The 15,821-nt window shown below is 34.6% G+C and overlaps 1 protein-coding gene across 3 annotated transcripts in view; it reads left to right on the forward strand.

Annotated features, from left to right (window-relative positions):
* Positions 1-15,821, forward strand: part of LOC106873415 (uncharacterized) — a 155,397-nt gene that overhangs the window by 44,866 nt on the left and 94,710 nt on the right. For 2 of the 3 annotated variants that reach the window (XM_014920771.3, XM_089347740.1), the window contains exon 2: positions 1,480-1,598. The exons of the other annotated variant lie outside the window; for it this stretch is intronic. In XM_014920771.3, coding sequence (XP_014776257.3) covers positions 1,480-1,598 — 119 coding nt within the window. The remainder of the gene's footprint in view (positions 1-1,479; positions 1,599-15,821) is intronic. 3 annotated transcript variants of the gene reach the window in all.

Below are 15,821 nucleotides of genomic sequence, written 5' to 3' on the forward strand. Positions count from 1 at the left end.
AAAATAAAAATATTATCTTGATGGTTTTCTGGAAAATAAACATTGCTTTAAGTTTAAACATTATTTCTTTCTATGTTGAGGGAATGAGTTTTAAACTCTTGCACACGCACGCACGCACACACACACACACACACACACACACACACACACATGCTCTCTTGCTCTCTTGCTCTCGCTTTTGCCCTCTCTCTCTCTCTCTCCCTCTCTCTCCCTCCCTCTCTCTCTCACCCTCTCTCTTGCTCTCTCTCTCTCTCTCTTGCTCTCGCCCTCGCTCTCTCTCTTGCTCTGTCTCTCTCACTCTCTGTCTGTCTCTCTCTCTCTCGCTCTCTGTCTCTCTCACTCTCTGCCTGTCTCTCTCGCTCTCTGCCTGTCTCTCTCGCTCTCTGCCTGTTTCTCTCGCTCTCTGCTTGTCTCTTTCACTCCCTATCTGTCTCTCTCGCTCTCTGTCTGTCTGTCTGTCTCTCCCGCTCTCTATCTGTCTCTCCCGCTCTCTGTCTATCTCTCCCTCTCTCTGTCTGTCTGTCTGTCTGTCTGTCTGTCTATCTCTCACTCTCTGTCTCTCTCTCTCTTGCTCTCTGTCTATCTGTCTGTCTCTCTCTTGCTCTCTGTCTGTCTGTCTGTCTGTCTGTCTGTCTCTTGCTCTCTCTCTGTCTCTCTTGCTCTCTGTCTGTCTGTCTCTCTCACTCTCTGTGTTTGTCTCTCTCTGTCTCTGTCTCTCTCTCTCAATGTGAAAATGAGTTATCTGCACTGCAACGTCTTATTTATCATTTTCTATTGCTTTGATCTCAGGAAGAAATTCTGTTTTTATTTAAATATATCATCAATATTCTCATGTTGGTGTTTTACAAGCATTTTTAATTAGGGTGTGTTTTCATGATTATCTATCTATTTTTCTCTCTCCTTATCTCTTTTTACTAATTACTACATCTTATAAGCAGATACATTTTATTTTTATTATTACATGTATATATAATTTTTATTAGTATTTGAAGGTATATTTGTACTTATTCAAATGCATGGATAAATATAGAAGTCTGGTAAAAAAAAAATGGGTGATAGGGAAGATAAAATGTTTTCTGTTACTTTTATCTTAAACAACTTTAAGGGATGTATTATAAAATATTGATGCAGAACCAGCCTCCTTATTAAATAGGATTGAACCTGTCTATATCAGATATGAAGGATGACTAATATGTACGAGAGTATATTTTTAGTGGTAGTTTTATGTTGAAATGTCAAATTTATTTTATATATATTACAGTTAATTTGCCTTTTTTGCAATAGTATGATGTACAGATGGATGTGTGTGTGCGTGTGTGTGTGTGTGTGTGTGTGTGTGTGTGTGTGTGTGTAATATCAAAAGATGCATACCAAACAAATGTTCCAGACTTCATGAAACATTCCCACAGTATACTAGAACTTAGCTGTCTGAAGGAAAAATTCTTAATCCAATATATATGTATTTTTTATTGTATGCAGGCAAGAATACTTTACAGGACAGAAAAAAGTCTCTCGGGAAATCTTTAACCCGAACATATGGATTTAGATTGCCTAAAACATCAAAAGCTCTAAGAAAAACGCAGTCTTTAAAGATTAAGGTACAGTTAAATTGTTGACTTGGCTCAATAGTAGCACTTAACAACAGTAATGCACAGTGTGTCTTACCAAAGTATTATACTTACTTTCTTTTTGAGTGTGTAGTCAGTTGTAGTACTGTAATATGCACTGCTTAATAATAACAAATAGCTAGTAAAGCACAATTAACATTGATGTTCCCAGAGATTGAAATTGTAGTGAATTTTAGTTGGAAGGAATTGTAATTATGAAAGATTTATTATATCTTATATTCTGATTTGAATTTTCTGTTTGGAATTTTGTATTAGGATTAAGACAGGCTTAATGATTACAATTTTATAATCACTGAGAATGTATTTATTGATAAGTTAATTAGTATATAAAAAAAAACAACAAATTATTGTTGTGTTAAGAAAGGTAGTTTTAAACACTCCCACACTTTGTAGTTATATATTTAATTCCTGAGTTATTTTTACCTTTTAGTACTGATCATTGTTTATACAAATTCAAAACTTATGCTGCCCATGGCCTAGCTTATATCCTCTGCATAGTGTTCAGTCCTTTTTTTTTCCAGTTGTAGAAACATGTAATTATATAAGTTCTCGCTAACCTTCCAAATGTCATTCAGTTGTAATTGTAACAATTAACCATTTGCACTTGAAACACCTCAGTTTTCTCTCACTCTCACATCTACTAATGGCATTCTTTTTATGTCATGCACAGATGATATCTAGATAACTAGTTTGTTATGTTTGACATTAACCAACATCTTGATTAATCCTTTTTGCAGTGCAATTTCATTATCAAACTTTTACTATGAATTTTGCAATTAGGACCAGATACCCTGTAGATAGATACCCTCCACCCCATCCTCCAGTTTTGAATTATCTTAAAAACAACAGACAATAAATAGAAAAGCTATTTTTGTGAGTATTTACATGAACCTGGTATTAATTCTATATTTATCAATTGGTTGAGCAGCACTCTTCAGCCACTCATTTACACTTAGTTTCCTCTTTGTCATGAAATGTGTGAACATGTATAATGTTCTTTATCTAGGCTAAAACTGAAGGTGAAGTTACTAGTCTTTGCAACTGTCATGAGAAATAGGACATCTATGTAAATAATGGTTTCAAAGTTTGGCACAGGGCCTGCAGGTTTCGGAGGGGATGGGGGAAGTTGATTACATTGACATCGGTATGTGACTGGTACTTATTTTATCAATTCCAAAAGGATGTGAAAGGCAAAGTACAACTTATTTGTGAAACAATGTATCGATGACTACATTACTGAATGCATTTTTACATTTTTTAAAATTGAATGAAGGATTTGAAGATTTGTCTACTTATTTCCAGCAGGCCAAGTGGCTACATAAAGGCTCCTTTGTTGGTTTTCAATGGGGTAGCTCAGTATCTCCTCTATAGTAAGACACATAACTTTATCTCTCTATTATACTCTAACCTCTTACCTGGTACAAACCCACTTCTCTCTGTTCCACACTCTCTCCAAGCTGAGAGGTTTTTGTCTTGCAAGTTACTTGGTAACCCCTCTGGTGCTGGTGTCACATAAAAAGCATCCAGTACACTCTGTAAAATGTTGGTGTTAGAAAAGGCATCCAGCTGTAGAAACCATGCCAAAGCAGACAGTGGAACCTGGTGCAGCTCTCTGGCTTGCCAGCTTCTGTCAAACTGTCCAACTCATGCCAGCATGGAAGATGGATGTTGATGATGATGATGATGATGAAGATGGAAGAATTGTTAGTGCATTGGAAAAAAAGGTTAGCAGCATATTGTCTGAGTTCAAATCCTGCCACGAACAGCTTTGCCTTTCATCCTTTTGGAGTTGATAACATAAAGTACTAGTGAAGTATTGAGGTCGATATAATCAACTAACCACTTCCCTTAATAAAATTCCTGACCTTATGTCAAAATTTGAAACACTCTTATTATTTTCTGGTAAAATTGTTAGCATGCCAGACAAATGTTTAGTAGCATTTCATTTATCTCGACATTCTGAGTTTGAATTCTGCTGAGATGAGGTCAGTTTTGCCTTTCATTCTTTTAGGGCTAGTCAATTACATGGAACCCAGTTCAGCACTGGGACCAATATAATTGACTATCCCCTCCACCAAATTTCAGGCCCTGTGCCTGTAGTAGAAAATTATATTATTTTTTATTTGTTTATATATTTTTCACCTTGGAACAATGAAAGTCAACCTTGACATAGAACAAATCTAGAATGTAGAAGGATGGAATGGATGAAATATTTTTTTGTAATCTTTTAGTCAGGAGAGAAGAGAGTGCTTATGACCCTTTCGAGGGTGTTTGAGACTGGTAGGAAGGGGGGCAGAATTTTAAACTGGTGACTTGTCCCAAATGCCTGCAACTGAGTGCACTCTACTAATGACAACCAAGAAGCAGGTGGGTGGTGTTGAAGCAGGTGGTGATGTTAAAACAGGTGACAGATTAAGTCTACATCCAAATAAACCATGGTGAGAGAATTTAAATTGAGAACACAAGGAGCTGGAATAAATACTATAAGGCATCCAATTTGATATTCTGAGAGTTTTGCAAAGCCACTGCTCTGGATTGGTACTTTTCTTTTTATCCCAAGAGGAGATAGTATTTGTTGTGGTATTTACTGTTTCTATCATATGCTTGTCTTTCAGTATTAATTAATAAATGGTTTCTAATATAGGCACAGGCATTCAAAGTTTAGTGGAAAGGTATAGTTGATCTAATCAACCTTAGTGATTGACTGGTACTTATTATTAGTCAATTTGTTAACATTTAACCCTCTGAAACTGTAACAAAAGAGTTAATCCCAAATCTTGAAAACTAAGTACAAAAATGAATGATGACTTATCTGGGCTAATACAAAACAGCCCACTATTTTATAAGGAAGTGGAAATGGTTGATTTTATGGACATTTTATTGACTTATGTCATAACCTTTTGTTCTCAAACAATACTTAACTGAAATCATCAAATGGTTATTGAGGCTTTAATGCTATTATCAGGTTGCTGTTCCAATTACTTTTGTTTCTTATTCGACAGCTATCTAACTATTTATATGTTTTGCTCACCTACAACTGAGATAACAAACATTCCTTATGAGTCAGAGGGAAAATTTGAGCCATTTGTTGAACATTTGAATTGTTGGCTAGTTCAGCTTTATACCTTTTTGAGTACAGTTTTTACTGAAAGCTGTTTCTTTGACAGATGTAACATTGTTGATTTTTTTTTATTAAAAAAACCAAATTTAACTCATTTTAAAATCCCCCCCCCCCTTTTTTTTGTTTATTCTACACAGAAAAATACTTGGGAAAATTTATTTAGAATGTTAGTTTTGTAGATATTATCTGCTTCAGACTTGTTTAGCATAATATTTACAACCACAAAATCCATCCAACCCAATTTGTCATCATCATCATTTAATGCCTGGTTTTGCACCGTTCTTCTATACTGACTTACCTACTTATTTTTTGCAATGACTATTTCTGTTGAAATTCCTTATCAAGCAGCCCCACCAATAAATTTCGTACTTGTTTCACAGCAGTTATTGTATACTTCAAAGCAAATATACTTGAAATATAAAATTTCTGTGAAAACTGCCATAGTATTTTATGTCTATTTATCGTTCTTATCATTAATAATCATTACACTTGATTTAGCTTTGAATTAAAAGAAAGGGCAAATAAAAAAAAAACTTTGTACCTTTTTCACCTCATGGCTAAGGTATAAAACAAAAAAGTATTTTTGTTCAATCATTATATTTTCTGAATCTTAGATTTATGGAGATATTTAAAATGGGTATTCCGCTCAATTTTCATTTAGCAATGAAAATTTATGTTGTATTTCTTTTTATTTTATGTGATCAAAATTTTCTACAACATGCCATTATCGAATTTTCTCATAAAATACTTTCCTATTATATTTCTTTTATTTTTATTAGACCATCTCTGCTTGTTGTTTGACAGGCTTTGAGAATAATTTCTGAAAGGACTGAGATGGGGGGTTTTTTGTTGTTTTTTTAAAAAATTTTTCTCTTCCTCTCCAATGAAAACCCTAATCTCTATTTTGAATTTTTGTTTATTAACTTACTTTTCACAAGTGCCACAAATAGTAAGGTACCTAAGAAAATCAGTGTTTTTCGGCCTTTTAAGAATGGTGACACTAAAAGAGGAAACAACACTTCAGACATGTAATTTTTATGAATTAATTATCATATAGCTGTTGAATGTAATGTAATCAGATTGTGAAAGTAAGCATGAATGATCACAATAGGTAATGAATGTTAATCTGCTCATGTGAAAAATATTCTGACCTCAGATAAATTATATTGAGACACCTGTATTATTTTGTGACACACAGGTGGAAAATGACTTACACCTTTTAGTTTTCACTTGCTATATTCAGTATTCAAATCCTGCAACGGTCAACTTTACCTTTCATCTCTCTATGGTTGATGTAAGAAGGTAGTGTATTCAGAATCATTAGCTTGACTAAATCTCTTACTTTTTAAATAGGTAGAACTGTCTCATTGTGAGAAAGAAATTTTTATTATAGTTAATCCCTCCACACATACTTAAACACACTTCTTTTTATTCATTGATGTTTATTGGACTGGTCATGCTGGAGCATTTCCTTCAAAAGTCTTTTGATTGTATTAACTCCAGCACTTCAGTCTGGTACTATTTTATCAATCTTTATTGAAATTACACTAAATTACAAGACATAAGCAGATGCAATATAACAACACCTGTTTTTTTAGACCAGTGTAAGAATAAACACACACTCTCTCTCTCTCTCTCTCTCTCTCTCTTCTGCACAGTTTTCATCTACCAAATCTCCAAATATTCCACTCATAAGACATTAGTTATAGTAGATTTTGTTTGTACTGTGAGGTTGGACTCAGAATTACATGATGACATTCAGAACCTCCTAACCACAAACCCATACACATACAGAGTAAAGAAAGAAAGAGAAAAAATTTTCTTTTGGAGCCTTCTTTCCCTGTTTCTGGATGTTTCCACCCCAGGCTTGTTTTTCTTTGGTGGTGGAACTCTGATCATTTCTCTGCATTCTTTTCGAAACAATCGGTTTCTGTCACCTCTCCTTGTGTTTGCTGTGAGTTATTGAAGCATACTTCACATTTGTTGGATTGAACTCATTCCATCTTACAACTAAAATGTCACTGAATCTCTTGCTTCTAAATGAGTTTACTTTTTACATTTTCTGTATTTTGTTGATGGGTTTCCAGCTTTTACAAGTATGGCTATGGCTATGTGGATAAGAGGTTTGCTTTACAACTGTTTGGTTTTTGGTTTTGAATTCAATCTCATTGTATGACACCTGGTAACTGTATTCTCTCATATCTTTTAGTTGATTAAGACCCTATGAGTGAACACTTTTGTAGGTGGAAATTGTATGGAAGCCAAGTGGAAGAACCTTTCTTGTTCTTGGTTGGTTGACTTAATCTGTCACCCTTGGGTGCCTTTGGCCAAGTATATTTTGTTGCAAGTATTTAGGCAAGGTCTCAGGATTAACATAACTTCTTCCCTTCCTTGCAGCAGTCTAAGGATCTTCTCTCACTGAGCATCAACAACAACAACAACAATAATAATAATAATAAAGATTAGGCAGGACATTTCATTTTGTGATTAACAATTTCGCCTTGCTGCTCTAAACATTTGTTAATCATTTTGTGTCCTGTAATTTTGAAATCAATTTCCTGCTTTTATTTTTCTCCATTATCCAAATACACCCCATATTGATTCATACTTCTTTATATTTCTTGTAGTTTTTGGTTCAGTCTCACTGTATGGCACCTTGAGCAAGTGTCTTCTACTGTAATCTCAGGTCAATTAAAGCCTTGTAAGTGGATTTGGTTGATAGAAACTGATAGAAACTCCATTCAATGCACAGAAGCACGGGGAAGTTTATTATCGGTATTATCAAGGCAGCAAGCTTGCAGAATCGTTACCATGCCTGGCAAAATGCTTAGGAGCATTTCATCCATCATTCTGATATGAGTTCAAGTTCCACTGAGGTCAAATTTGCCTTCTGAGGTCGATACAATAAGTACCAGTTGAGCACTGGGGTTGATGTAATTGACTTGCTCCTTTCCACAAAATTGCTGGCTTTGTGCCAAAATTTGAAACCCATTATTATTATTATTATTATTATTATTATTATTATTATTATTGCTACTACTACTACTACTACTACTACTACTACTACTACTACTACTACTACTACCACCACCACCTAGACTTTACAGATGATATAATGCTTGTCAAAAATAATATCAAAAATAAATTTAACATGCAGGACTTGCCAACTGAGTAGAATATACTTATTAGATGTTCTCAACAAAGTTAGTGTATGGAACATACCTCAGAGATATATTCTTTTAGTCATATTGTTGATATTCATAATCAGTGTTACTGCATTCATATCATCATCATCTATCTGCTTTCTATGCTGGCTTGGGTCCAATTCAGTTCTTATTTGTAGTTACTACCCTCTTAGATGGGTTGGAAAATCATGTCTAGCTCATATGTTTCATATTTGGCATGGCTGAATGCCCTTCTTTCATAAATTATTCTGCAAAAACATACTTGCTGCATTTTATCATGATACCAGCACTGGAAAAGTTGCTACCTCTCCATTCATTTGCTATGGATATGGAGTGGCAGACTGGGTCTAAAAATATTGGTTGCCAGGAGACTAAGGGAGCTCATCTGCAACAAGGGGCCCCACCTGTAACTACAAGGGGGCCCACCCACAACTACAAGGGGGCCCACCCACAACTACAAGGGGGCCCACCCACAACTACAAGGGGGCCCACCCACAACTACAAGGGGGCCCACCCACAACTACAATGCTATCATTTATTTATTTTTGCTTGTTAAAAGTATTCTTTTGAACTGTCTACAAACACAGCCAGGCTGAAATAACTAAAGCATTCTTCCAGGAGTGAATAGAAAATTCTCAAACTTGAGGAGATGGGCCCCCATATATGGACTCTAATGGTGCAGAGGCCTACTTGTCATTGGGTAAGCTAGCAACCTGGCCAGTCTGCCACTGTGGATATGTTTTATTGTAAAACTGGCATTAGTGAGATGGTCGTGTATCATGTAAATCTAAAGAATTTTTACTACTCTGATATAGTTGTACTCATTAGGTAACATGTTCAAGAATGTGATTAGAAGAAAGGGTGATGACAAATGAATCAAGAAGGGTAGATGAAGGTTGCAAGAGAGTAGAGAGTGATGGATTAAGGGAGATTAATAGAAGTGTCGATGGTTGATGATAAATAGGAGTGGAAATGGTATGAGTGAGTCAATAGTATGTGGCTGTGGGAAGAAGGGGTGGGGATGAGTAACAGTACAGAAACAGTGATGGTATGTAATTATGGATTCTGCCTTTAATTAATATTGCAGAATAACATGGCAAATAGAAGAGAAGGTGAGTGGAGAGAAGGTGATGCTTCATTGAGGAAATATAAGACCAAAGCATGTAGGTTGCTTCCACCTGTAGGCTTTGAAGACAAAAATCATCTCATGTCTGTATTGTGTATATTTTCTAGAAAGTTCAGTTGACTGGTCTTATTGTAGTTATCTCCCTTGATTGTTGATTTTTGGATTTTAATCACCCTTAGAAGTACTTTTTGTCTACAGACTGTGGGAATGATCTTAGTTAATCCAAATTTTTAAACTCACTATATTATATATGTGAAACCCACTTCATTTGTATTTAATACCCAGAATGTACCCCTGGTAATCTCTCTCAATCAGATTAGCAATATTAAGAAAATGTAGCTTTAAAGAAAAGATTGAAAAAAACCTTAGGAATTCTAGGCACTATTAATTGATTATATAGCTTATATAATGTTTGATGGAAACAAAGATAAGTCCTGAGGAATTCTGTTCATGTCAAATTTCTTACATACAAAACAAAACACATGAATTTTCTTACCAATATAATTAAATTTAGCTTATTTGATTTAGTATTTGCCTTAATTAAAAATAATCTCCAGTCTTTTTAAAAATTATATTGTCAACGATCTATACTATAATGAGCAAATTTGCATTATTTACATTTGACGGATATTTGTCCTCATCTCATTTGTTGTTAACACAACGTTTCGGCTGATATACCCTCCAGCCTTCATCAGGTGTCTTGGGGAAATTTCAAACCTGGATTCTCATTCCTAAAGTATTTTTTGATATTATTATTATTATTATTATTATTATTATTATTATTATTATTATTATTATTATTATTATTATTTTTCTTCAAGTCACTGCTTGGAATCAAACTCTGAATCTTGGAGTTAGTAGTCCATGGGCATATGGTGTAGTGGTTAAGAGCGCAGGCTACTAACCCCAAGATTCTGAGTTTGATTCCAAACAGTGACCTGAATAATAATAATAATGATAATAATAACATCGAAAAATACCTTAGCAATGAGAACCCATGTTCAAAATTTCCCCAAGACACCTGATGAAGGCTGGAGGGTATATCAGCCAAAATGTTGTGTTAACAACAAACAAGATGAGGACAAACATCCACCGAATGTAAATAATGTAAATGTACATAATTCCTCATCTTTTAAATAGAGAACTGTTTGAACAAATTTGCTTATTAACCCCTTCATTGCAAAATTAAATTTCATCGTTATTCCAGTAATGATGTTAAATATCTACCAAAAATAGAATTGGTATTTGCAGAAAGTCACATTGCCTCAGTAAACCTGACATACCTCAACAGAAATTAGTTTCAAACATGACATTCCTCAATAAAAGATAGATTGCTATGTAAAACTGCTTTCTGCAGTTAAGAGTAATGAAACTTTGAGTGGTTATATCTGATTTCTGCAGTAAAAGAGTAACTTTTTACTAAAAGAAAGCAATTATTAAAGTCTACACTGTGTAGAAAATTCTTGAAAATTCTAATTTTCACATATTTTTATCAAAATGTGGTTTTTAAAATTGTTATATTATTGAGAATTTCAGCTAAATGATTCAGTTTTCTACAAGATAAAATCTTACTCTGTGAGATAACATTTTTTTAATGTCTTACTCCCTTCTCTCTCCATTTTTTTTTGTTTATTGCTTCTATTCCTTTGTCTTTCTCTATCCTTATAATCTTTCTTTGCTTCTTTTACTCTTATCCACAGTTTTTTCCTTGCAACACACTCTCTCAACTGCCTCTGTTGATTTGTTTTCATTATAAATACATGATTACAAAGTTTTTCTTTCTGTTTAGCTCCTCTACTCCTCTCTCTCTCTTTCACTCTCTCTAACCTTATAACTTTTCTTCTTTCACTCATCCTCTTTATAGTATTTTTTAATGCCTTACTCTCTTCTTTCTCTCTTTCCATTTTTTTGTGTCCTGCCCCTACTATGACTAGTCTTTCTCTTTGTCTATCCTTATAACATTTCCTCTCTCACTCTTAGCCTCGGTTTCTTTCTTTGCAATGTGCTCTCTCTCTCCAATTATTTTCTTTAAAATCAAGGGATTACAAAGGTTTCCATTGAGATAATTTGAGAGTATTTGTGAGAATTTTTTACATTATATCTATTTATTATAAGAATTACATTGAATTTCTTTATTTCAAGTTTTATTTGGTTATACACAAATGTGAAAATCATGGTCCTTTGAATAATGAAAGCCTTGGGTTAGTTTCTGTACCTGAATTGTCAGCTTTGTGTTTATTAAGTAATATATTGATTTCATTTAACATATTAAGTTGTTTGATAAGAGGAGGATGGAAGATTTGATGGGAGTGCTGGGGTTGGAGGAATCAGTGGAATGGTTGGTATAGGCATGTGTTGAGGAGGGATGAAGAGCATGTTCTGAGGAAGGTGATTGCATTTGAGGTAAATGGAGCATGAAAGCGAGGTAGACCGAGAAAAAGGTGGAGGAAGAGATTGGGAGGGTTGGTTTGAAAAAGGAGGATACCCAAAACTGGGCAAGATGGTGTGAGGGTGGTTGCTATGGCATTGAAGTAGATCCGGCCACCCCCGTTAACGGGGGAAAAAAACAGATTTAAAACACTGGATGATGATGATGATATTGATTGCAATACAATACACATACTGCACTATTTGTTTCCACATTACAATTTATCACTTCAACATATACTAGCAGAAAACTGCACGGAGAATGGTGTTTCTGCTAGTTTTTTTTTACTAAAACAATTATGTAACTTTATTATGATCTAATTGAGAATAGTTAGGACGGCTCTATGTTTGGTAACAAAATTTGTTCAGTCATACATGTTAATTGTATATTCATATGTAGTTTAAAAAAATTACAGGAACACTATCAACAGAAGTTTCAGTAATAGATAACTATCAATATAAACTTAAGTGACTTTTTCACCTATAATTCCTTGCTTTGATGACTTTTATTTGTAAATACAGTACATCAGTGTCTTACGGCCACCTCTTCAAGATTCAAATAAATATGTCATTGTAGTCAACATTCGAATGAATGCATTCAGTCAATGAATCAGCTAGTTTCAAATTTACTGTAATTTTCTTCTTCACTTGAGAAATACTGTTTCCTTTATGCTTGTCATATTTTAATAATGAATAATTCACTGAATTGTATGCAATTATACCTAACAATGACTTTGGTGACAAAAGGATATACTTTTAATAAGTTTTTTACTACTTGTCAACTCAAATTTATTTATGGTTTTCTACAATACCTGTCCATCTACCAACTCACCTGTAAACCATACTTAGTTGATGAATTTAGTTTAATATGTATTTTCTCATACTGGTGTGGGTTGACTAAATCTGCAACAGCACAATACTTTTGCACACGTTTGTGTGTAAGCATGTATGTGTGTTCTATGCACTTATATGTGTGTATACCAATGTAGTTATCTCTCCTATTTCATTATTTCTATATGAAATCCAATAAAACACCATGTTTTATTGGATTGACATTTCACATGTATCCCATCATATTTACCTCGTTCTTTGTGCTTGCTCTTAATTTCCTTCATTTACTGTTCATGATAAAACACTCAGTGTTTTATCTGTGAAGTGGTTGGTGATGAAAAGGGTAAGTAGCTATAAAATATCAATACTTCAAAATAGTAATAAATGAAGATGTAGACCCCACAAGCTACGGTGCAGGTACTCCATCTAGAAGAGCACTCACCAGTTTTCCCATACACTCTCTTCAAGATGAAAACAGTCTGTGGTCCCTGAATTCTCTTCCCACCTGATTTACTGTCAAGGTTGTCTCCCTTAACCTTCACCTCTTCATTGGCAATAATGGTTCTCAGTTGTCCTTCTCCTTGTCTAACTGCCTTCTAAGACTGTTAAACTGAAACTGTTCATTCAGTCTCTAGAGATATTCTTTATCAAAAGCTAAAGGTGCCTCATTCCTTAAGTTTTACAGCACGTTGAACACTAACCCATAATTTCTAACTCCTCACACTACCATTAAGAAGTTATTGACTTAATATTGGCATCCTCTGTCCTTGCACTTAGAAGGTAAAGGGAATTACTAAATCCTGCACGATATTTTATCTAGTGCTCTATCAATTCTGCTACTCACTGCTCTGTAGGACCTGAAATATTGATAAATATCTAAATGTTTGTGTTCTTAACAAAACTATAATTTTCCAAATTATTAGCTTCATGTCTAAAGTGTGTATTGATATTTACCTATACTACATTTTGATTGGTTTGATATCTGATTGTTATCAGGCATCCTATTTCTGTTTATTTTCTGGTCACCAACTGGATTCAAATACACTTTTTTCCAAAAAAATTAATGTCTCAAAAAATAACCAAGTTGGGCCTATATTACATGCTTTATTGCACATAAAACTTTTTCTGTGCGAATGGATAATGATATGCTTGCACTTAATGACTCGGAGAAGAAAAATGCGTGGAAGTGTCACTATGAAAAGTTACTAAATGTTGGAAATGAATGGGAGAAGAAGAGTCTACCAGATATTGAACCAATTGAGGGACCAGCCATCAAAGTTCATAGCAGCATATACAGATAAGGCAGTTAAGGACATGAAAACAGGGAAAGCCCCTGGGCCATCAGGAATCACTGCCAAGATTAAAATTTCCACTGGTGTAGGAAAAAGCTTAGTCACCTGTATAGTTAATCAGGTTATTCAGGAAGGTGCCATTCCCAGTGACTGGTATAGTAGTATTATACTTAGCTGCTACATGGGTAAAGGTGATGTCTTAGATAGAAACAACCACAGAGGTATCAGACTGCTGGACCAGGTTTATGAAAGTTACTGAGAGTTGCTGCCAAGCATTTTGCCTGGCATACTAACAGTTCTGTCAACTCACTGCTTGGAACTACAATATTCAAACTGGTAGTTTAATATTTAAGAGGAGTTATTGACAGTCATGACAAAATATTGTAATATATTTCCTGCTTTACTTTCATGATTTACCCTGTTAAAAGTAAAACACTTTCTCAGAATGTTATGCATAGATTTACGTGTTGCTTATAAATATATCTAAGATTTCAGCTCAATTCATGTTTTTTTTTATTGGACTGACCTTGAGAAAGGGGTTGTGCTCATAGCCTTCACAGGTCTTCAGATGTCAATGCAGTTGACATTTCTCCAACAACTGCAAATCACACATGCTATATTTCCATTTTGTCTTTTCTACTGCTTCCACAATGGCCTCTACTCCTCAGCCCTGGCTGATCTCATGCAACCTCCACTCAAGTCTTATTATGTGCTGTTATTATTTATTGCTCTTACTCATCTGTCAGAAACAAATTTTATTTTGTTAACCTTCCTGTGGAGTCACATGAAGGTTAAAAATCTCTACCTACAACATGTCTACATATAGAACAGCCATTTAACTGAAGGGATTAGTGTCCTGTCTGTTTCTCTGCTAACTAGATGTTTGGTATTTGCTAATTTAACTTCAAGACTCTTTGATTCCACATTTTACTTTCACACCTGGAATTTCATTTCTAATTCTAATATTAGAATAAGGTCATCAGCATAGAAGAGTTCTCGAGGGCAGCCAGTCTTAGAGTTTTCCTGGAGGACCATGATAAATTAGAGGGGACTGATAACTGAACCCTGATGTACTCCTACTTGTGTACTAAATTCATTACTGTATACCTTATTAACTCTCACTTTGCTGACAGCATTCCTGTACATGGCTTGAACGGCTTTCACTAGCCATTCCTTTACTCCTAGATTCCATATCAATCATCAGATGATGGAGCAAGGCACCCTTTCAAAGGTTTTTTTTCCAGGTTAACAAATGCTTTTTGCTAAATACTTGTCCTGTAATTGGCAAACTATAAAGAGAGCATCGGTAGTGCTTTTCCTGATGCAAAACCAAACTGCATCTCATCTAGGTTAATTCTCTCCTTAATTAATTGGGCTATGGACTCTTTCAGTGACTTTCATAATTTGGTCCAGTAATTTGATACCTCTGTAATTATTTCTAAGGCACCTCCTTTACCTTTGTAACTGTTGACTATGATGCTGCTATACCAGTCATTGAATATGATACCTTCCTGTCCAACCTGATTAAATTTACTGGTGACAAGGCCATATCCAACTTTGTCAAATATTTTAAGCATTTCAGAGGTCATTTCTTATGAACCTGGGGCTTTCCCAATCTTCATATTCTTAATTGCTTTATATAAATACACACATACTTTCCAAGCCAGCCTCTCTGATGAGCACTGTTCTTAAGTTGTTACTTAATTTCTATGTGAAACCGGTTGGTAAAATTGGTTGAAATGGATCTATAATACTGTATAATATAAAGAGTTATCCACTCTATTGACAAATATACTAGTGCTGTTTTTCCTGGCTTATGGATTCTTAGATCACACACACATATACACACTTACCTACACAGATGCACGCACATGGCAGTCTCACATATGTGAATTGAGAAATTTCAATTATCTGAAGGGTTACTTGCAATTAGAAAATAAAGTCTTCCTCTAGTGTTTATTAAAATCTAAAAACAATTAGGAGACATGCATTCAATGATTTACTCCAAATGTTTTGAAATAAAGATATTTGGAGTGGATCTTTTCTTTAAAGCCAACTGGTGAAAAGTATTAAACATGTTTCTATCTTATTAGATCTCCACAGTAAAATATATTCAGTTCGGCTGGCTAGGCTTGTCCTCTTATATTTCTATTCACTTGAAGTATAAGCTGCTGTTCATTTTTTATCAGTATTTTTATTGATTTATTGGTA

The sequence above is a fragment of the Octopus bimaculoides genome, chromosome 1, assembly GCF_046866305.1.
Source record: "Octopus bimaculoides isolate indiv1 chromosome 1, ASM4686630v1, whole genome shotgun sequence".
In the NCBI taxonomy this organism is placed as follows: Eukaryota; Metazoa; Mollusca; class Cephalopoda; order Octopoda; family Octopodidae; genus Octopus; species Octopus bimaculoides.